Consider the following 23199-nt stretch of genomic DNA (forward strand, 5'->3'; position numbering starts at 1 on the left):
TCAACCCTTCCTCTTCAGGATCCATGGTAAGCTAGGGCTTCTGGATAAAACGTAAACGATATGAAAGGCCAAGAAGAGACAAACGACTTGTTTGAAAAAGTCAAATAGAGAAATAATTTTATTTTCATCATGTCTTTGGAGCCATCTAGATGTGTGTTTTATTTTCCATGTGAAGCACTTTTTGGTAAAATAATGTGTACCAACAGGCATGGTGATAAACTGCATGACTTCCTGAGGTCCCTTCTGGCTTTCAGTGTTTGAGGCGGGGTATCACAGACAAGGAGCAATGCTGTTGTTAGAGTCCCCATTGATGCCAAGACCTCTCTGAAATGAGACATTGTTTACACTATAGGCCACAAATTGGCAGCTGTCTGAGTTCCGTTTAGCCATTGTTTCTTGTTTAGCCCACATGGTATTTAAAAAGAATTGGGGGGCCAGAGAGGGGCAATATAGGAATGGGGGGGTGGGAGGTACAAACCCCTGGTATAAGATAAGCTCAAGGATGTATTGTATAATGCAGGGAATATAGCCAATATTTTGTAATAAATGTAAATGGAAAGTAACCTTTAAAAATTGTATTAAATGCAAATAAAACTACAATGGGGTATTACCTCATACCAGTCAGAATGGCCAATATCAGAAAGTCTACAGATAATAAATCCTGGAAAGGTTGCAGAGAAAAAGGAATCCTCCTGCACTGTTGGTGGGACTGTAAGTTCGTGCAGTGACTATGGAGAACTGTATGTTTAGTCGCTCAGTCACGTCTGGCTCTTTGCGATCCCATGGACTGTAGCCCACCAGGCTCCTCGGTCCATGGGATTTTCCCGGCAAGAACACTGGAGTGGGTTGCCATTGCCTTCTCCAGGGGATCTTCCTGACCCAGGGATCAAACACCCACCTCGTGCACTGGCAGGCAGATTCTTTATTGCTGAGCCACCAAGGAAGCCCATGGAGAATAGTACGTAGATTCCTTAAAAAGAAAAAGCAAAATAAAACTGAAAATAAAGCTACCATATGATCCTGTGGTCCCACTCCTGGGCATATATCTGGGGAAAAACTTAATTCAAGAAGATACATGCACCCCAGTGTTCATAGGGGCACTGTTTACAACAGCCTAAGACATGGGAGCAACCTCAGTGTCCATCACCTGAGGAATAGATAAAGAAGATGTGATGTATGTACAATGGAATATTACTCAGCCAGAGAATGAAATGGTGCCATTTGCAGCAACATGAATGGACCTAGAGATTGTCATACTAAGTCAGTCAGATGAAGGCAGATATCATGGGATATCTCTTACATGTGGAATCTAAACTATGACACAAATGAACACATTTATGAAATAGAAACAGGCTCACAGACATGGAAAACAAACTTACGGTTACCAAAGGAGAAGGGGGATGAGGATGGGTAAGTGAGGAATTTGGGATTAAAATTTACCCACTACTGTAACATAGGTAACCAACAAGGACCTATTGTATAACACTGGGAACTGTACTCAATATCTTGTAATAACCTATAGAAGAGAATGTTAAAATATATATATAACTGATTCACTTTGCTGTACACCTGAAACTAACACAACATTGTAAGTCAACTATATTTCAATAAAAATTGAAAAAAATCAAATTTGTATAAAATTAAAAACTAAAAAATAATTAGTTTCTGACATTTTAAAATTAGGAATTTTCACGTTAAAAAAAGAACAGAGTTCTTGTTTATTTTGAAAATTCATGAATCTGGCCCTACCAAAACAGCTTTTCTGAATGGCAGAGTTGCCTGGGGCTGAGGCTGAGTAGCGACTGTCTTTTTAGACAGAGCACATGCTCTCTTCAGGAACCTTGCTTAACTTACTCTTGTTACCTTTCTGGTCCTAGTCAGTATTTGAATTTACAACCCCTGCTTTAGACACTGGGAGCCTGGGTGTCATGCTTTAGAATCACCTAGAGAAACCCACAGAGAAGGCAACGGCACCCCACTCCAGTTTTCTTGCCTGGAGAATCCCAGGCACGGGGGAGCCTGGTGGGCTGCCGTCTGTGGGGTCGCACAGAGTCAGACACGACTGAAGCGACTTAGCAGCAGCAGCAGCAGTAGCAGCAGCAGCAGAGAAACCCAGCATTCCTCCCGGTGCTGGGGGGCCACAAGTATTGTCCTAGGAGCTCGTGTGTGCTTGGTTGCTCAGTCGTGTCCAACTCTTTGCGACCCTGTGGAGTATAGCCCACCAGGCCCCTCTGTCCATGGGGATTCTCCAGGCAAGAACACTGGCGTGGGTTGCTATGCCCTCCTCCAGAGGATCTTCCCAACCCAGGGATCAAACCCAGGTCTCCTGCATTGTGGGCGGATTCTTTACCGTCTGAGCCACGAGGGAAGCCCTAGAAGCTTCGTATGCATTTGGTTATATCACCAGTAGAGTAGCTGTCATTCTGGGTCCAGGAGGCAGAGATAGGGTCCTTTTCCTGACTAATGCTTGGCAGAGTATTGTGGATCCTTTCCAGTGGACATACTGTTTCCTGTCTGATCTGTAAGGTCTGCACTTTGATTTATTTTTTCTGGTGCACCACACAGCATGCAGGATCTTAGTTCCCCGACCAGGGATTGAACCCATGCCCACCGCACTGGAAGTGCACATTCTGAACCACTGGAGCAGCCAGCGAAGTCTCTCCTGTCTTACCTGTTTGTATCAGTTAGGACGTTTGATTGTAAGCAACAGAAACTGATTCTGGTGAATTTGAACAAAGTGGGACTTTATTGAAAGGATGTTGGATAACTAAAGTTGTCCAAGGAAACTCTAGAGTTTGAGAGAACAAACTTATGGACACGGGGTGGGCAGGGAATAGAGGGTGGGATGAATGGAGAGCGTAGCATGGAAACGTATACACCACTATATATAAAATGGCCAATGGGAATTTGCTGAATGACTCAGGGAACTCAAACCAGGGCTCTGTAACAACCTAGAGGGGTGGGATGGGGAGGGTGGTGGGGGGGAGGTTCAAGAGGGAGGGGACATATGTATACCTATGGCTGATTCTTGTTGATATTTGGTAGAAACCAATAAAATATTGTAAAGCAATTCTCCGTCAATTAAGAAGAAATACATTTGATTATGTATATGAAATAAAGAGACTCAAATTTCAGGAAGCCGGGAATACTTTGAGGACCATGGGTGGTAGGAACTGTGGGAATATAGATAAATTGCTACTACATTCCGCAACGCCACCCCCCCCCCCGCCAACTTTCTTTGTCATCTCAAGTGTCTAAAGTCCTGGAAAAGAAAATTAGGCCAGCCTGGCCCACATCCTTGGTGGGGGAGAGCAGAACGCTTTGGGTGACAGTCCCTCTAAGATGACATGCAATAAAAGACTTCGCCCACAAGGAGATCTAGATGCTGTCACAGGAAAGGGGACTGGGTATGGACGGAGGGCATCGAAAACTGCAAGCGTTTGTCACACCTCTTCTCACGGTTGTCTTGAAGATATTAAGCATACAGTGTAAAATGTTATAGAGGAGTAAGCAAGTGGTATTTCAAGATCCGTGAGAATCAGATGTTGAGTGTGCTCTTCATGTCAGCGAAGGTGTGGGCATCAGTTACATAAGGAATTGCTGTTTACTCACTAAGTCGTGGCTGACTCTCTTGCGATCCCATGGATGGTAGCCTGCCAGTCTCCTCTCTGTCCATGGGATTTCTCAGGCAAGAATACGGGAGTGGGTTGCTATTTCCTACTCCAAAGTAAGGAATACACCGACTGATTAGAACAGAGAAAGTGGCAGAATTGCTTTGGTTATAACATCTCCAAAGAAGCCCCCCACCCCACCAGCCTTTTATGAAGAACAACATTTATAAATCCTAAAGATTTCTACCCCAATTGTTAATATGTGAAGGTAAATTTTCATTTGAAAAAGAGTTCTGTGATTAGAACTTGAAAGGTGTTTTGCTCACTCAGATTTCAAGTACCAGTAGAATACTTTCCATTGTTTTCTTAATTGTTTTTCTAGTGTCACAGACATTTGCATGTTTAAAATAAGAGCCTACAGAGGTGAGTTGTAAAGTTGAAATGACAATGTCAAATTTGAGTTTCGATGTAACGTTACTTATTAGAGTGACCCAGGTGTGATGCGCTTGCTTTTCAACTACTTAAAAAAGCAGCATCTAAATTTCGAGTGCTTTTGTACTCACCTGTGAGCCTAATTTTTTTTTTTTTAAAGACCATAGCCATAACCATGGAGTAGCAGATTCTTCCCCAAATCATGTGTCTACTGTGCTTACGAATCCCTGTATCTACTATTTGAAGTATGCGGTGGATTTTCAAACCTGGAAAGATATTCATAGAGATATACTCTTCTTTGATTCTTGTGCTCTTAGTGTTCCTTTCTTTGTAAGCTCTTGATTTGCAGCAAGCAAGGAAAATGGAGTGAACCAAAAAAAAAAAGAAAAAATTCCTGGCATGGCTGGAAATAGAAATTAATGATTCAAATAAGAAAGGCAGTGCAGTAAGCCTCAGCTGGTTGGCAGGAAACAGAGAGGGAAAGTCAGAGACTGCTCTTTTTTAAGAGGCCAGACACACAACACACAGTGAAGTGTACGTGAAAATAATTTCTAATAGTAGCTCGTGGTCGGCAGTTGGCAGGGAAAAAAATCATTGGTGCACCGAGAAAATTAGAGTGAGAACGCACAGCGTCTTGATGTGTTACTTAAGGCAATGGAGCTTTGGAGTTTACCTTATGTGCCATGTACATTGATTAAGTACAAAATATATGCTGGCCATTTTTGACCATCATTTACTGTATTGATTTGTTAGCAGGGGAACTGTAATAAAAAAGCCATTGATTTACTGTCCTTATTTGCTTATGGGCTTTTTTTCATTATTAATTTTTCACTTTCACTTTCTCTTTTTGGGGATTGTTTCTTCTAGACAAGCGCTGTGCTTCGCGAAGTTAGAAGAGAGGGGGTCCCCATGGAACAAAAGAATGAGATGTTGACATCCATCCTCGCCTCGATCACCACTCGCCAGAACCTGAGGAGAGAATGGCATGCCAGGTTTGTTCTGTTACGAAATGGGATTTGTTGTCCCTGGAAAATGAGGGCTTTCTTTGGGGAAGCCCTTCCTGACGGCTGGCCTCATCCCTCTCAGTGTGGAGGGGCCATGAAAAAAAAGAAGCAAGTGACAGATGCTTTCAGCCAAAGTTTTCTTTCCTGCACATGGTACCTGTGTTAATTGCAGTGATCCATGATGTCATCTGTATGCATATATGATTTATCCTCGAGTGTAGCGTTTAGCATAAATGTTTACATCTTGAGCATAACGTAATCTAAGTACCTGATGCTGAAGAACCCTTTTAATCAACCGTCTAAAAGTCAACACTGCTGTTTAGCTGGGGCAGGTGTCTAGGAAATTCACAGTGTTCTTACATCACGCGGGAGGCAGCTTGCTTGCACTCAGTCTATGCAGCAGCCCCGTTTTCAGAACTGACCAAAGAGAAATGACTTTGGCTTCAGCCTCATTTCTGTGCACATGGACTTAGCTGTGGTTAGACAGCTGTGGCTGGTAAAAAGTGTCTGTAGATCATCAGTTTTTACAGAATGGATTCTTGCATGCTAAGTACCATGTTATCCTGCTTTTCTTTGAAAAATGCTTTGCTGGTAGAAGCCTTGAACCAGTTCCTTCAAATGTTAAAATTATCCTTTAGATGTGTAATTCGTGTTGTTGAATTACCATCAGTCTCTGAGCAAGAGGAGAGGAATCAGAAAAATTATGCTGGATTCTGCGTCCGAGTCTTATTCGATGCTTAAAAATTCTGTGTGCCTGGGAGTGAAGAACATTTATTGATAGCCATAATATTCTCCAAATGAGTTCATGCAACAGAATTTATAATAATTAATGGCTTTACTAGTAACAATTATCATAAAAATAGATTTGCTTGAACAAGGCTGAAGATGAGCATTTTCCAAAAAAGGAGACAGTGAAGAGTAGGAACTATCCATTATGTTTTGGTATCAGAAAGCTGCTTTTTCACATATGCATATTGTTCTGAATTTAGAAACAATAAACCATGAAATCATGGTTTGAAACCATGGTTTTGAAACCATGATTGAAACCATGATTTTAAAAATTCCCAGTCACTTTTCCCCCTTACCCCCTTTTTGTAGTGTGGTTAGGGAGCATGACAGTTTCAACTATAGTCATGAAATGATTTTCAACTGAAGTTTCAATAATTAATTAAAAATGTTTCTTTCTATTACAATTTAAATATGTATATTCACTAAAGTATGCATATTTTATGAAATAGTGGAATATCCTTGAGGGGACATCTAAGAGATTGCTCTCTCTCTTTGACCTTTTATATCTTTTCCCCTGGTGATTTTTTTTTTTTTTTGGGTGTGCTGTGAGGGTTGTGGGATCCTAGTTCCCAGACCAGGGATGAAACCTGGGCCCTCAGCAGTGAAAGCCTGGAGTCTTAAGCACTTCACTGCCAGGGAATTCCCCTGGTGATTCTTATTAAATACAAAAGGAAAGAACTTCCCTGGTGGGCTAGTGGTTAAGACTTTGCATTCCAGTTGAAGGTGTATGGGTTCGACCCCTGGTCAGGAAGCTAAGATCCCACATGTCTTGTGGCTAAAAAGTCAAAGCATAAAATAGAAGCCATATTGTAACAGATACAGTAAAGACTTTAAAATGGCCCACATTAAAAAAAAAATCTAAAAAATATATATTAAAAGAAGAAAGAAAGAGAGCGGAAGATAGAAGGAAGGATGGGTGGGAGGGAAGGGGAGAGAGAGAGAAAGAAAGAAGGAAAGAAAAGAAAGGAAACAATTCCCCTGTGAACCCTCTCCCATCCCCACAACCAGACAGCGCAGCTAGAGAAAATGTTGAGAACGAGAACGGACTGCCTCTGTTGAGTGCATTCGGTTTGTTAACAATAATTTCCTAATACACCAAGTCATCAGACGGCGTGGCCAGAAGTGGCCTGTTTTTAAAAGGAGTCTGGTTGCTGCATTTCTGGCCCTTAACTGCTAACAATTTAATCAGGACTTGGAGCCAGGGCTGAAGTTGATGTAGTCTAGCATCTGAAACAAAACTTGTCGAGTTTCCTTTGTGGCAGGGGAGGAGACAAGAAAGAGCTTAGCTGCTGACACTCTGCAGACCTCCTTAAAACCAAACACCTGAAAGAAAATTTCAAGAGGGCAGTGTCTTGAGAGCTCAGAAGTGTCCGCAGAGTATTCAATAACCGTAATCCTCCCCCTGCCAACCCCCCTCCCCCACCCCTCTGCCAGCCCCATTTGAAGTTTCCCATCCCATTGATCTATCTAAAAGACTCGTCCATGCGGTCTGTATAAACAGACGGTTACCATCCACCTTTCTTTTCCTCATCAAAGCTTCCCCTGGCCGTCTGGAACCGGGCATCGCCTGGAGTGGCCATCAGGCGCGCAGTGGTGAAAGTTATAAAACACCCTCTCTGGCACCAACCCAGAGTGGCCTGGGTTTCAGAGGTGGGCCTGTTGTGTACTTCGGAATTACATGAGGAAGAATGTACTCTGACAGATAATAATTAGCGCTTGCCAAAGGCCAAGCAATGGCTTACAGTATTTTACTTTTCACCCGAGCTATCTGGGGATCCGTGAGATTTAGATAATAGAAATTTTTTCTTTTTTCCTCCAAAAGTTAAATACAGATGACTCTAATTACCTGATACTGCACCTTAGAGAATGCATTAGAAAGAGTACGACTTGGAGAAATTTAGGTCACTGAGACTCCGCAGCTGGTGCTAGCTTTAGTGGAAGTCTTGTTGTAATAAAGGCTTCAGTAGGTTCGTTTATGTGAACGGTATTAGGGAGACTGTCTTCCCCGCAACTCATAACTTGGTTTTCAAATATTTGTCTCTCTCTGCGAGGGCCAGGAGCCGAGCCATTGTTTGGGATGCCCTGAAGTCTCTTAAACTGAAAGCATATGTTCCCTGTAATTTGGCTTTTGGAGGAAAGTGTCAATTCTGCGTGACTCGGAGTAACTGAGTTTGTCACAGTGTCACACGACCCTGGGATTCTCGAGGCATATCTGAGTCCTGTGGGTTTCCTTCCCCAAGCCCGGTAATCCCATAAACAACCCTCTCCAAATAGGCTTATTAGGGCTGTCTATTCACTTCCCTGGAGTTGAAAGATCCCAAGTACATCGGGAGAAGCCGTGTGAATGCAGGGTAAGTGTTAACAGAAGTGGTACCGAATTTCTGAAGATTTGGCTTTGTTTATACAGTCCACTCCGCCTGATGGACAGCTTGTTATAGCTTTTAAAGAACTGGCCAAGCCCTCTGATCTGACCCCTTCTTGACCTCTGCAGCCCGAAGGTCAGTCTGCAGCTAATAAACTCGAAGGTTCTTAAGGTCTACTGTAGGAAAAGGCAGAAAAAGAGCAGCTGCAAGGGCTGGGTATCCCGGGATCGGCTGCTCAGGGGTCACTCTCTGATAATGAAAATGATTACCAAATTATATGGAAGTTTAACCGCGGTAGTGAGTGAGAGGAGGGTGGAGCCCAGCGTATTAGGTTTGATAAATGAACTGTGAAGAGGCCCATCTGGCCCTAAACATCTTTTCTCCCCCTCTTTCCCTACCAAGGGGAAACATTTTAAAATAACAGCAGTACATATAGACTCAATGACCCATGCAAGGAGCTGGAATGGATTAAGATTTAATGGTGACAGTGGAAGAAATTATCATTTGAAAAGTGCACTAAAGAAAAGGTACAGTTCCATGTCCAGGCCCGAATTGTTTTTCTAAATAAGAAAAAAAAGAAAAAAATCAGTGCCTTTGTTTATTTTACTCAAATCCCTGACGTCTTGCCTAGATCACTGAAAAATCTGAGGGTGTGTTTGTTATGGAATAATTATTTGTAGTCAGCTTAAGGAAAGGAATGGGCTTCCTTTGCCTTGAACATGTCAGAATGTGAAGCAAATTATTTTTTTTCCTGCTTGCATGCTTAGTTGAGAGAATGTAACTAAGTCAAGCCTTAGCAAAAATGCTTTACAAAAAAATTGCAATCCGTTTCAGCAACTGGCCACTGAATGTTGTACATTCTTTTTTTTTTTTGATACTAAATATTATTGTGACTCTTGCACACTGTTTTACTCCCATACTTGGCAGTTTTCCTATAAAAATAAGAAAGTGCCTAATTTTAGTTGAGTAGATATGTATATTCCTTTCTTTATCCCTTTTTCAAAGAAACGTCATAGCAATGCTGATTAGAGCCAACAATGGGTCAGTCTCAAGCTATATGTTCCTTTACTTGTGAATTGATAAGAGTAATCTGTCTAAGGGGTTTCCCGTATGGCTTAGCAAGTAAAGACTCCACCTTCAATGTGGGAGACACAGGAGATGCAAGTTCCATCCCCTGGGTCGGGAAGGTCCCCTGGAGGAGGAAATGGCAACCCACTCCAGTATGCTTACCTGAAAAGTCTTGCAGACAGAGGAGCCTGGCGGGCTACAGCCCATGGGGTCGCAAAGAGTCAGACGTGACTGAGCAACTAAGCAATCAATCTATCTAAAACTCTCGCCCAGCTTCCTCTGGGCACTGATTGTCCTGGTTTCTGACCAGCGACACTGGTGTTCGCAAACCTCTGTGCTCTTCTTCAGAGGAACATCCTACGCTTCTGCTTTCAGAAAGATGATTTTATTCAATGAGCATTTTAGAAAATACATTTTTCAAATTTATTCTTTGGCTGCTTTGGGTCTTAGTTACGACACAAGGGATCTTCCTTGCTTCAAGCCGGATTCTTTGTTGCAGTGCGTGGACTCTGTAGTTGTGGCGTAGGCTCAGAACTTGGCTGTGTGCTGGCTTAGTTGCTCCGCAGCAAGTGGGATCTTAATTCCCCCACCAGGGATCGAACCCACATCCCCTGAAAGGTGGATTCTTAACCCCTGGACCACCAGGAAAATCCTGGGCATTTTTGTGTATTTTGTATGGCTATTCGATATAAAATACTGTGTGAGGTGCTGTGCATCAGATAAATTCTTAATGTGTGCTCAGCAGCCAATTTAAGTTTATCTGGGGATGAGAACTGAGCAAATTCCTAGAAAGAGGCTATGGAAAGCAGTGGAAAAGAAAGTAGTAAAGCTGTCATGACCACAAGAGTGGCCCTTTGCTCTAACCCTCCCTGGAAAGTATTTAATTGTAGATGTCTCTGAAATCTAACATTGCCATGCTGTTGAAAACTCCTTAATTGAACACTGTTGCCTACCTCATATAAGCCACACCCAGACAATGCTTATGTTTAAAATAGAAATAAAAATCTACTAAACATTACTCAAAGTTACCATATTTTTCATCTTAGGTTTTGACTTGACTGTGTATACCCACAGGGATGTACAATGAGCAGAAGTCTCACTGGGTTGGGTGAAGGATAACTCAGGGAGATGAAGTACATTTCCAGAATGAAGTGTGCTTTTTAACTTTAAAGCATTCTCCTTTAAATTTTTGCTCAGCAAGGTGCAAATATAAAAAATAAGATGCAAGCCAGGCCATTTGGGGGTTTTTTAAATTGAGATATAATTCATGTAACATAAAATGAATCATTTGAAAATATACAGTTAAGTGATTTTTTTTTTTTAGAATATACACAAGATTGTACAACCATCACCATTATTCAATTTCGGAGCATTTCCATTACCCCCAAATGAAACCCTGAAACTGTGAACAACCACTCTCAAGTTTCCCAACCACTTTCTGTCTCATCTACTTTCTGTCTCTATAGATTTGCTGATTCTGAACATTTCATACGAACGGAATCATGCAATATGTGACCTTTTGTATTTGACTTCTTTCATTCAGCATAATGATTTCAAGGTTCATCCCCATTGTATCAGTTCTTCGTTCCTTTTTATTGCCAAAAAATCTTGCATTGTATGCATAGACCATGTTGTGTTGATCTATTCATTGGTTGATGGACATCTGGGTTGTTTCCAACTTTTTGGCTCTTACAAATAGTGCTGCTGTGTACATTCATGTACAAGTTTTTGAGTGGCACGTTTTCAGCTCCTCCGAGTAGAAACCCAAGCCTGGAATGGGTGGGTCACATAACAACTCCGTGTTTAACTTCTTGAGGAGCTGCCAAGCTCTTTTCCTCAACTGCTCCACCATTTTACATTCCCACCAGTAGTACATAAAGGTTTCAATTTTTCTACAATCTTGCCAACTCTCGTTCTTGTCCTTTTTTTGGATTATATTATAGATATCCTAGTGTTATCGCCTTGTGGTTTTGATTTGCATTTCGCTGATGGCTAATGATTTGAGCATCTTTTCATGTGTTTATTTAAGACCTTTTTTTTTTTTTTTAATTAGGAGATTTTAAAACACGACAGACTTAAGGACTTACCTTTCAGTGGTAAAGAGGTCATGAGCCTGTTAAGGTGTATGGCCTGCAGGATGGATAGAGCTCCAAACGAAGCTGGCATGAGTGTGCCCAGTCCTTTATTTATTTGCGTGTGGCCCGTGTGTGTATTTATTTCTTTCTGATTCTCCCCTACATCACCCTTCTACCATTCTGCTAGATTTCTTCCATTATAGAATCTCTGAACATTGCACACTGAATGGGAATGTAGCCCAATCCAACAGAAAGTCTGTTCACCTAAGCTCCACCCACTTCTAGGCTCAAACAGGGCTTACTATATTTTCCTAGTAGACAATTTAAGTTGGGTCCAAGGAGCTTTAAAATGGTATTGAGTAAAGTTTTTTTTTTTTTTTTTCTTTTTATAGCCAATATTTTTTGGTGATAGAAAAGAATGAAGAACTGATATATGCTACAGTGGGGATGAACCTTGAAATCATGATTTTTTTGTTTATGGCAGTTTCTTAGAAAAACTTTTAGAACTACTTCTTTCCAGTTAAAAGTAACTTTGTAGATCTAGTTGTCTTTTTTTTTTTTTTTTTGATGTGCACCATTTTCAAAGCTTTTATAGAATTTGTTACAATATCGCTCTGTATTATGCTTTGGTTTTTTGGCCAAGAGGCATGTAAGATCTTAGGTTCCCTGCCAGGGATCGAACTCACACCCCCTGCACTGGAAAGCGAAGTCTTAGCCACTGGACACCAGGGAAGTCCCCTTAGATGTCTGTGTGTACGTGTCTTTCCCACATTGGGCTTTGGCTTCTCAAAAAACTACCAAGTTACCATCTTTTTCTGGACAAGTGAAGTACCCAGACTCTTATTATTGACCATCCTGTTACCTTCCACAGCCCAATCATCACCACTCACCTCCAGGATGGATCCACTTTGGACAGGTTCCAAAATCGAGTTGTTATAACCCAGATCTTGTAATGAACAGCATTTACTTTCCTAAGCTAATCAGCTTCAGAACTCTGATATGGATGCAACGGGTAAAACATTTTGTGTGGATCGACTTTGGTTGTCAGGCTTGTACCGTTTTCCCCATGGTTATCTGATCTCTCCTTTTGTTTGCTGGCAGGCCCGAATTCTACTCAAGCCTGACAGGTTGCCCCTGTCCAATTTTGCAGTTATAAGCTGTTATTTTCTGAGTGCTTACTATATACAGGTAATTGTGCTCTATGCTGTGGGAAATGGAGCAGACGCATTAAAAAGAAAGATGCATTAAAAAGAGGGAACAAAGGAAGTTCCTCCTTCATAATTTTGAGGAGGACTGAGCATTTGAGATATTGGCCTATTGCTTTGAGTTTATAGTCGTCTAATCCTACCAAGGATGGAAACCTTGAAATTGGATATAAGGAGAGATCTCTAATAGGTGCTGAGTCTCTGGTACTGAACTCCCAACCCAACACCTCTGACCCTCGCATCCAGCATGAGGGAAGAAGGGCGCTCTGGGCACAGACTGACTTGGGCTCTCGAGGAAGAGCCCAGGAGCGAACAGCATGGAACTGAGCCGGGACCAGTACAGAAAGACATGATCTCCTCCCTGAGCCAGCCGTTCCTGAGTCCCTGTCCTTCCTGGAAGTGAAATTGAATGAATGAAGGAAGGGAGAACAGGGGGAGGGGAAGGTCCTCCCCAGGGTCATTTCTCTGAGTAAAGGGTCGGTTTCATGCCAGGAGGGCAGAGCTGAAGCTGAGTATGGCTTCAAGTCCATATTTCAAAGGGCAGCTGATCTTTGCTGGTTACCTGCTGATGTCCTGATGGGCTTTGATGGTATCAGCACAGTGATGAGCTCAGGCTTGGCAACTAGGCATTGGGACCAAATTTGTCTTTAATACTAGGAAGTCATGGTCACAAAAAGTGGACTCAGTAGCCTTGAGGTTGGGCTATGGGGTGATGCTATTGTTTAGTCACGAAGTCGTGTCTGACTTTTTGCAACCCTGTGAACTGCAGCCTGCCAGGCTCCTCTGTCCATGAGATTTCCCAGGCAAAAATACTGGAGTGGGTTGCCATTTCCTTCTCCAGGGGATCTTCCAGACCTGGGGATCAAGCCTGCATCTTCTGCATTAGCAGGCGGGTTCTTTACTGCCTGAGCTACCAGGGAAGCCCATGGGATGATGAGGCTGTTGTCCTGTGAGACAACACGTGATGAATCATCTGACCATGTCAGTTGACTGGTCAGGTTCGTTGGGAACCAGAAGTTGTGGCATCTCCAGTTCAGGGGCTGCCCCCTGCAATGAGCTAACTGTGTGTGCAGCCTTGAGGGTAGGGGAGCAGGGAGGCACTGGCCCACTAGTTGTCATCCGTGTCATTCTTTTTAATGTGTCTGCCCCATCTCCTTTAATAATTGCAGTCTCTACTTTCTGCTGCCCTTAGCAGAAGAATGCCCTTTGTGTCTCTGAACCAGATTACTCCATAAAATCGGATAACTCCATAAAACCTCCTCATAAATGTGTAGGAAATGAAACATTGTATAAATTTAGAGCATAGGGATTAAATGAGTCTAGAGATAAAGTTACCTTTCTTCCAAGATACAGCAACTTATCTTAAGGAGGCAAGTGTTGTTAATGTTATTACCATTGTTACTGTCATGATTTGAACAGTTTTATGGGGGACAAAAGCCAATTGACTTCTGCACATCTTATTTGTAAAATCAACACATAGGCTTCAGTATGAGTCCTGTGCCTGGCAGTTTTCTGAGTGGTAGCTGGCTGTTTCTTAGAGGCAGTGCTTCTTCAGTTTTTTGAGAAAACATGGGTTCATTCATTGATTTATTCATTAAATACTTACCAAGCACCAGCTGTTTATCAAGCACTGTTCCAGGTGTTAGAAACAGCATTAAACAAAACTGATGAGCATTTTTCTCTTATGGAGCTTCAATTCAAGTGGAAGGACCAATAAAAAGTGTTTTCCTGAGTAGAACTCTGAACATTACTTTAAAAAAATAATGTGCGGCAACTTTCCCGGCTGTCCAGTGGTTAAGACTTCACCTTCCAATTCAGGGAGTACAGGTTTGACCCCTGGTTGGGGAGCTAAAACCCCACATGCCTTGTGGCCAAACCCCCCCCCAAAAAAAAAATTTTTAACATAGAAGCAATTATGTAAACAAATAACATAACTTTGTTAAATTTATGGAATTTAACAAATTCCATAACGACTTTAAAAATGGTCCACTCCAAAAGAACTCTTTAAAAAAATGTGCACAGTTGCCATGTCCTACCTATTCAGCACACAGCAGAAGCAGAATATAGTCATTCAGTTGAAACAGAGATAAAATTTCCTCTTCTCATGTTCATCCTAAGATGATCACTTGTTATCGCATTTGCAGCTCTAGTCCTAGCGGGTCAGATTTGTGACACGGTCAGGGCATGTCAGTGTTCTGAGGCTCACCATCCTTGGAGTCCACGGCATTAATTTTTTCTTAGATAGTTTGCACCCTAGTTCGCAATGACTTTAACACAAAAGAGGTGTCACTTTAAATGTCTTCACTTTAAAGAAGGCTTAAATTCATGTCACGTTGTATTCACAAATACTCTTAAGGGTAAACAGTAGAAGCTATACGTATCTCCTCGGTGTTAGGGAGGGGAGATTACACGTGGCAGTGTGACGGTGCGGTCCGGCATTTAATAGATGGTATTGATGAGTACTGTGAGTGAGCAGTCAGTCATGCACTCACTGACTTAGCAAATATCTGTCACACGCCTACCTGGTACCAGACGCTACTGTACTCCCTGAGGTATAGGAATGAATAACACTTGACCAGGGGAAATAATAATCTTGTCTAATAATGCAATGCAAGGGGTTAAATCTGGATTCTGGAGAAGTCCTTGTCCCAGAGACGAAAGTGGCAGGCTCACCAGAAATGTTCTTGTGTGATTCCTTCTGTGCCCGGCCTTTGTGAGGAGCACTGCTCTGCTGAGTGATTGTACAGCCTACACGTGGGTAAGAACCTCCTGTCTTCAAGTGTGTGTGAGAGAGGGGAGAAACCTCGGTGCGGTTATGAGCCAGAGGATAAAATCTGGGTTACCTTGTCTCCAGAGAGTTTTCAGTGTTAGTGGGGGAAAAATGATTTCTTCCAGAGTAAAGTGTATGACTATGGTATAGAGGTTGGGTGCATAGATGCTGAGTAGATGGCCTAGGTTTGAATGTCAGATCTACTTCTGAAACTCCAAGCAAGTTGTGAGAAACTCGACAAGTTGCTTAACCCCTTTGGACCTCAGTTTTCTCATTTGTAACTTGTCTGAGCGGATAATAAGAGAACCTGTTCCTTAGACGTGTTTAAGGGATTCCATGGAAAAAAACCTACAGCAAATACCTGTCACATACTCTGTGCTCAGTAAAAATTATCCCTCCTCTTCAAGGACTTCCCTGGCAGTCCAGTGGTTAAGACATTTTCCTTCCACTGCAGGGGGCACAGGTTTGATCCCTGGTCAAGGAACTAAGATCTCCCATGCCGCCTGGTATGGCCAAAAATTAGGATAAAAATTCTGCTCCTCTTCAGATCAAAACAAAAAAGTGAAGAGCAGTGCAAGCCAGACTCACTCGAACTGGCCTCTCCTTTGCGAGAGTGCTCCCATGTAAAACCCAAGCCTCATGGTATGGCTGGGTGTTGCTGAATTGGTGAAGGAGGGAACATTAGATAGAACTCAACCTGTGTCAGGCCCTGTCCTGAGTAAGGACTGTCACATCAAATTGACAGAGGCTTGGATACCAATTTGAATCCTGTCTCCAGCTGGCTTGTAGACTCTGGGCACGTCAGAGACATCGGATCTCAGCAGCTCTGTCTACAAAAGAAGTGGCTTGATTCAGTGACCTCAAAGGCATCTTCCCTCTCTGGCAAGGTGTGACCCTCTGAGTTGGAGCCCAGGGGGCCACTAAAGATGGGGTGGATGTCACTCCGGAAGGCTTTTACATTTCTGCCTCCACTGTCCTTGAAACCTGAAGTTGTCCTAATTTTAGCCATACTAGCAGTGAACATGTAGTGAGAACTCTCTAAGTGCCAGACAAAGTTTTAAATGCTTTAGGAGGTGAGAAAAGGGAGACAGAAAGATGCAAAGTCATTGCCCAGGGCCGCAGAGCTAAGAGTGCAGGCGTGTCTGCTCAGTTGCTTCTGTTGTGTCCGACTCTGTGTGACACTATGGACGGTCAGCCGCCAGGCTTCTCTGTCCATGGGTTTCTCCAGGCAAGAATACTAGAGTGGGTTGCCATGCCCAGGGATGGAACCTGCGTCTCCTACATTGCAGTGGAGATGGAATTTAAGCCAAGACAGCCCAGCTCAGACCTCTGCTGTGTGGTCACAGCCAGAGCTGGAGTAACAAAACTTTCCTCTTTGTCAGCCACTCACATGTTCTCCTGGTACTTGACCTGGGTCTCACAGTGTAAGCGTTAGAAACCTCCCAGGGACCTTCCCAGCATGGAGATAGACGGGCGTGTGTCTGTAAATGTGTATTTCCTCTGGTACCTAAGCATGCTTCATACTTTTTAGTTGTGGGGGGCATCTCTCTCTCTAAGGAAGTAGTTTCCAGCTCATACTTTATAAATCTCCCTACCTTAAATCCTTGAAAGTAAAGTTATTACCTTTATGGCTATGTCATCTCTTCTATACTGGTTACAATCTCTTAGAAGTTGGGAGAGTAGGGGCCCAGATGGGAGCATCAAAGTTTAGCGTCCAAAGATCTGTAAATCCTTTAAGTGGAGTAATTTCAGAGCCAGGTTAGTTAAGGCTGATTTGAGTAGATTTCCTTGTTCTGAATGGGTAGCATTTATCTTCTCTATAATGGGTTAATCACTGCTGTACAGTATGTTTAGGAAACAATTTACCGCACGTGAAGAGCAGTAATTTTATTTTATCTCAGGGGTGTCCCCAGTGTATTTTACAAATTTTCCCTATAATGGATATTCCAGGTTCTAGATAAAAAGTTAAACTCTGGCTTTCAGTTGAGGAAGGAATGGGGTGAAGGGTGGGGGTAGGGAATAGCCCTGCCGGCCTGTAGGGGACACTGTTGCCTCATTTATCAGGATGATTTTTCACTGTCTTGTCCCAGGACAGAAACAAAACAAGTAAACAACAAAAATAGGTCCGGTCACCTTAATATTGCTTATTGAAATTATTTGAGTGATTCCTGTGTGTTTAGAATATTCGGTGTTTGGGGGGGTATTGATCAAGCTTTTTAGTATCCACGCCAGGAAAGGCATAGCTTAGTGTTTTCTTTCCAAGAGACGAGTGATCCATAAGCCTTATATTTCTTACTAGCTTTCTCTTCATCCTCTTCTCTGGACAGGGTGCCACTTTGTAGTTTAATAAACCTGAGGTTTAACATGGACCATCTTAGTTTTTTAGGAACTTCTGCCTACGTTACGTTGAAATGCTTCAATTCTGTTAACATTGTATTCTGAATGACAATCCTAAGCCTTGGGGAGGGCATTTTGGAAGTTCCAGCTCCCTTCTTTTGATCCAGATCTTTATCATCACTGAAAAAGATGCGGTTTACGGAGAAAATGAAGTCATGTCTAGGAGGCAGGCGTGTGGAGGGCCTGGTCTGCAATCCGGGAAGCATCCTGCCAGATGCTCGACCTGCTCTGGGTTCAGCCTGCCTCTCTCCCCAGCCTGCCGCTAGCCTCTGCCTCCGTGTCCAGGTGCCCCGGGACCCTGCCAGGAAATCTCCAGCCCTCCCTGGCCAGCTCTGGCCTCTTGCCCCCCAGAACAGCGGCCCTAGAAGGTGATTGTAATTAACCCCTGGAAAGCATCAGTTCTGCTAAGGCAGCGTGTGCCGTAATGATACTGTTCGCTCGCCCCCTTTCCAGTTTCACCATCAATTATGCCATGTGTTTCATCCAGTTGGTGCTACCCTCCCAGTGTTAATTATAACCTACAAGACTGTTACAGTTAATTTTATGGCAAGCATATTGTCTCTTCAAGGCTCCGGAGCAGCTCATAAATTATCTTGAAGGTAAAATGTAACTTGGGGAACCAGTTATGAAAATTCCATCCATCTCGCTTAGGAGCCACAGCTGCTACTGTCAGCTGCCTCACGGCCGCATTGTGAAGGAATTACGGTGGGTCAAGTTTAAGAGGGGAGGCCCAGGCTGTCACCGAGGAGGAAGGCTGTCCTGGCCCTGTCAGAGCAGCACCTCCTGCCAATCCCTGGTGGTTTCACTTTGCAGGCAGGAAGAGGCAGGCAGCACAGGTGAACGGTCCCCAAGCTGTCTGTATTCATTACTTTACAGAAACTTGTTGTAGGTAGGCAGGTCCAGAGACCTCGCCTCTTTTCTGTTGTCATGATGTTAGGCATCATCTGCAAAGTGTGAGAGAGATGACTCTATAACTAAGTCTGGGCTTGGTTCTGGAGAGCCCAGGAGGAGAGGGGCAGGAGGCATCAGGGGCTGTGTCTCCCAGGAGCCCCATGCTGGACTCTCCCAGTGATGCCCTGGTCTCTCCAGCTAATGCTTGTCTGGCCAAAGCCCTGGGCTTCAGCCGACATCTTCCTTGTGGCTGTTAACTCGTCTTCCAGTCTGATCAAGTGAGATTTCGCTGTGAACGAACATCCTCTTAAAATCGCCTACTAAATAAATTAACAGGTTCTCTGATTGGGATAATAAACACCCTTCTTTTCAGTTTCCTCGCACGAAGTGGAAGCTTTACATTTCAGCCCTCGGGGCTTTGGCATTATTATTTTTAATGACTTGAACACCAGTCTTTCATTTAGCTTGTTTGTATAGTTACTGTAAATGATCTTTCCGCTGTTGGTTCTTCATTTGAAATTCCGCATGTTATGCTCGCTTTAAAAGCTTTGAGGGGGCCTCTGAGGATTGGGAGCCTTCTTAAGCACCGCATCTTGCAGCAGCACTAGAAGCAGGCCGTGGCAGAAAAGTCAGAGTGGGTGTGCTGAGAAAGTAGGCAAGCGTGTGGAAATCTCAGCGCGAGTCTGACGGATGCAAACACAGAACGGCGCCGGCTTGGTGTTGGGTGACGCTCTGCATGGTCAGGAAAGTAGGCCTTCCCTGAGCTGTTCACTTCTCCCTGTGTATTTTGGAGCATGTCCCGTGTGTTCACACAGGTACCTGCCTTTGTACCAACAGCCCCAGAGACCATTACACCTGGGCTGTGTGACTGAGAGAATGAGACTTGGTTGTTTGTTTGCTTTTTTTAATAGAAGTATAGTTGATTTACAATGTGGTATTGGTTTCAGGTACACAGCATAGTGATTCTGTTTTATATATATATATATTCAGATTCTTTTCTATTTTAGTCTATCACAAAACACTGAGTATAGTTTCCTGTGCTACACAGTACCTACGTGTTTATCTTTTCATATATAGTAGAAGGCAATGGCACCCCACTCCAGTACTCTTGCCTGGAAAATCCCATGGACGGAGGAGCCTGGTAGGCTATAGTTCATGGGGTCACTGAGGGTCAGACAAGACTGAGCGACTTCACTTTCACTTTTCACTTTCATGCATTGGAGAAGGAAATGGCAACCCACTCCAGTGTTCTTGCCTGGAGAATCCCAGGGATGGGGGAGCCTGGTGGGCTGCCGTCTCAGGGGTCGCACACAGTCGGACACGACTGAAGCGACTTAGCAGCAGCAGCAGCAGCAGTGTATACCTGTTAATCCCAAACTCCTAATTTATCCCTTCCCAGCCCTTACCCTTTGGTAACCATAAGTTTGTTTTCTATGACTTTGAGTCTATTTCTGTTTTGTAAATACTTTATCCTTTTATTTATATCCTTTTTTTTTTTTTTCTGATTCCACATCTAAGTGACGTCATATGATATTTGCCCTTCTCTGTCTGACTTCACTTAGTATGACAATCTCTGGGTCCATCCATGTGGCTGCAAATGACATTATTTCATTCTTCTTTATGGCTGGGTAGTATTACACATTATTACACTCAGTATTATGGCTGAGTAATATACACGCATTGTATATGTGTGTGGGGCTCACCAGCTGGCACAGTGGTAAAGAATCCACCTGCCAATGCAGGAGATATGAGTTCCATCCCTGGGTCGAGAAGATCCCTTGCCTGGAAAATTCCATGGAGCCTGGTGGGCTCCAGTCCACAGGGTCACAAAGAGTCAGACACAACTAAGCACACACACAAACACACACACATCACATCTTCTTTATCCATTCATCTGTTGATGGACACTTAGGTTGCTCTCATGTCTTGGCTACTGTAAACAGTGCTATTATGAACATTGGAGTACCTGCAATTTTTCAATTTTGAGTTTTCATCTTTTTTGGAGAGACCCTGTGTTGAGGGCACATGAAACTGTGAAATCCTGCCGAAGAGAGGTTGGACTTAATCATGGACGTGTTCTTCTGAGCTTTTGACCATAAAACAGCTGAATACCTGGGTACTTGTGAGTTTTCTAGTGAATTCAGACAAGAGGTTGCAAGTGCAAATGTCTGCAGGGAGGGCCTGGCAGATCATTTGGATGAATGGAGACAGAGAAATGGGATTGAAGGAAATAGGGAAGTTCACACCCTATCCAACGTGGGCAGCAAGGAGGCTGCATCCGTCTTCCTAGGTCTCCTGTATTTTCGAGAGGGGGGGCGGGGAAATTCAGACTGTGTGTGTCAGCTAACAATTTGTATGTTAGCCATAATTCAAACGTTTTTATTTGAAAATAAGATTTCCTAAGAAATCTGTATGCAGGTCAAGAAGCAACAGTTAGAACCGGACATGGAACAGCATACTGGTTCCAAATCAGGAAAGGAGTACGTCAAGGCTGCATATCGTCACCCTGCTTATTTAACTAATATGCAGAGTACATCATGCAAATGCCGGGCTGGATGAACCCCAAGCTGGAATCAAAATTGCCGGGAGAAATATCAATAACCTCAGATACGCAGATGACCCCATCCTTATGGCAGAAAACGAAGAACTCCAGAGCTTCTTGATGAAAGTGAAAGAGGAGAGTGAAAAAGTTGGCTTAAAACTCAACATTCAGAAAACTAAGATGATGGTATCTGATCCCATCACTTCGTGGCAAAGAGATGGGGAAACAATGGAAACAGTGAGAGACTTAGTTTGGGGGGGTCCAAAATCACTGCAGATGGTGACTGCAGCCTTGAAATTAAAAGATGCTTGCTCTTTGGAAGAAAAGCTATGACTAACCTAGACAGCATATTAAAAAGCAGAGACATTACTTTGCTGACAAAGATCCGTCTTGTCAAAGCTATGGTTTTTCCAGTAGTCATGCATGGATATGAGAGTTGGACTATAAAGAAAGCTGAGCACCGAAGAATTGATGCTTTTGAACTGTGGTATTGGAGAAGACTCTTGAGAGTCCCTTGGATTGCAAGGAGATCCAACCAGTCAATCCTAAAGGAAATCAATCATGAATGTTCATTGGAAGGACTGATGCTGAAGCTGAAACTCCAGTACTTTGGTCACCTGATGCAAAGAACTGACTCATTTGAAAAGACCCTGATGCTGGGAAAGATTGAAGGCAGGAGGAGAAGGGGACGACAGAGAATGAGATGGTTGGATGGCATCATGGACTCAGTGGACATGAATTTGAGCAAGCTCTGGGAGTTGGTGATGGACAGGGAAGCCTAGTGTGCTGCAGTCCATGGGGTTACAAAAAGTCAGACATGACTGAGCAACTGGACTGAACTGACTAAAAGGTTTTTATGTGTTATTCAGGCCGATCAATACATGTCTGCAGACTGGATGGTATGGCTAGGGTTCTGAGTATAGAATGCAAGTCCCTGCCTGCTTTGAGTGAAAAATCTTCTCCACCATCTTAAACTTGTAGAGAAGACAGGCAATGATCCTGGCCAAGGAACCAGGAGGCAATCTGAATACTGCCTCCTGTGACCTTGTAATGTTCTGTTCTGTGTCAGTTCTTGCTTGGAGGAAGCATTTGCATGTGTTTTTTTTTTTTTTTTTTTTTGCCTTTACCTTGGCAATCTTTCATCTTTCCTTTTACAGAGGAAGCATATGAGAGTTTTCCAAACTGAATGAGGTGTATATGGTGCTCATTGTCACTATAAAAATGGTGTCTGCAAAAATGTTGGCAGTTTGGAATCCAATGAAGAGTTTGGTCTTCAGGAAGGTAGGGCAGGGACTCCATTGCTGATGATCACCATTTCTCCTATTACACCCTCAAGTTTATGCCTCTTCCCCAGCACTGCCACAGGGGAACCCAGCTGTTCCTTCATGGCACAAAGATGTCATGTGGTCAGAATAATCTTTCAGTCTCTTTGCTCAGACTGATGGCCCCATGAAGGTGTGGTCAGGGAAGTTGTTAAATACATGTGGGTTTGATCTTCTGGAGAAGAGGAAAATATAAAAAACGATTTCTTTCCTTAAAAGAAAAGGATAATCCTAGACCTTGGCGGCCGCGAGAGTCAGCTGCTACGCATGCGTGGTTCAATTTCATTGTAAATATTTCATAAAGGTTATTAGGAAGGAGCCAGGCTGACATCACAACCCCAACTATACCAGAGGAACCATTTCACTGAAATAAGTGCACATTTCTAAAGAAACATGAATTTCTAATGTAAAGTTAACATCAGGTCAGAAAACCCTCTGGAAGAAACGCCTGTATCAATGTTTATAATCTCTGCATTTATGGATTTGCAGTTTGTGCAAAAGACTCCCAAAGAGACTCTATTTTGGTTAAATAAGACTAGCTTGTGAAATAGTCTGTATATCCAAATCCATCCTAACCCAATGTCTTGGCAGCCTTTTGTATAAATAATGTCTTATCCAAAATATGTGTATTTGAAAAAGGAAGAGGAAAATTAAGTGGCAAACTGTGTCTCTGGGTTGCCATAAACTGACAGAATCCTAGAAACAGAAAGCAAAGGCTGACAGCTCATTC

At 43.1% G+C, this 23199-nt stretch overlaps 1 protein-coding gene across 6 annotated transcripts in view; it reads left to right on the forward strand.

Annotated features, from left to right (window-relative positions):
* The window catches only part of FTO (FTO alpha-ketoglutarate dependent dioxygenase), a 423456-nt gene that overhangs the window by 231074 nt on the left and 169183 nt on the right, over positions 1-23199 (forward strand). For all 6 annotated transcript variants that reach the window (XM_061387217.1, XM_061387219.1, XM_061387216.1 and 3 more), the window contains one exon: positions 4911-5035. In XM_061387217.1, the coding sequence (XP_061243201.1) occupies positions 4911-5035 (125 nt within the window). The remainder of the gene's footprint in view (positions 1-4910; positions 5036-23199) is intronic.

The sequence above is a fragment of the Bos javanicus genome, chromosome 18, assembly GCF_032452875.1.
Source record: "Bos javanicus breed banteng chromosome 18, ARS-OSU_banteng_1.0, whole genome shotgun sequence".
Lineage (NCBI taxonomy): Eukaryota > Metazoa > Chordata > Mammalia > Artiodactyla > Bovidae > Bos > Bos javanicus.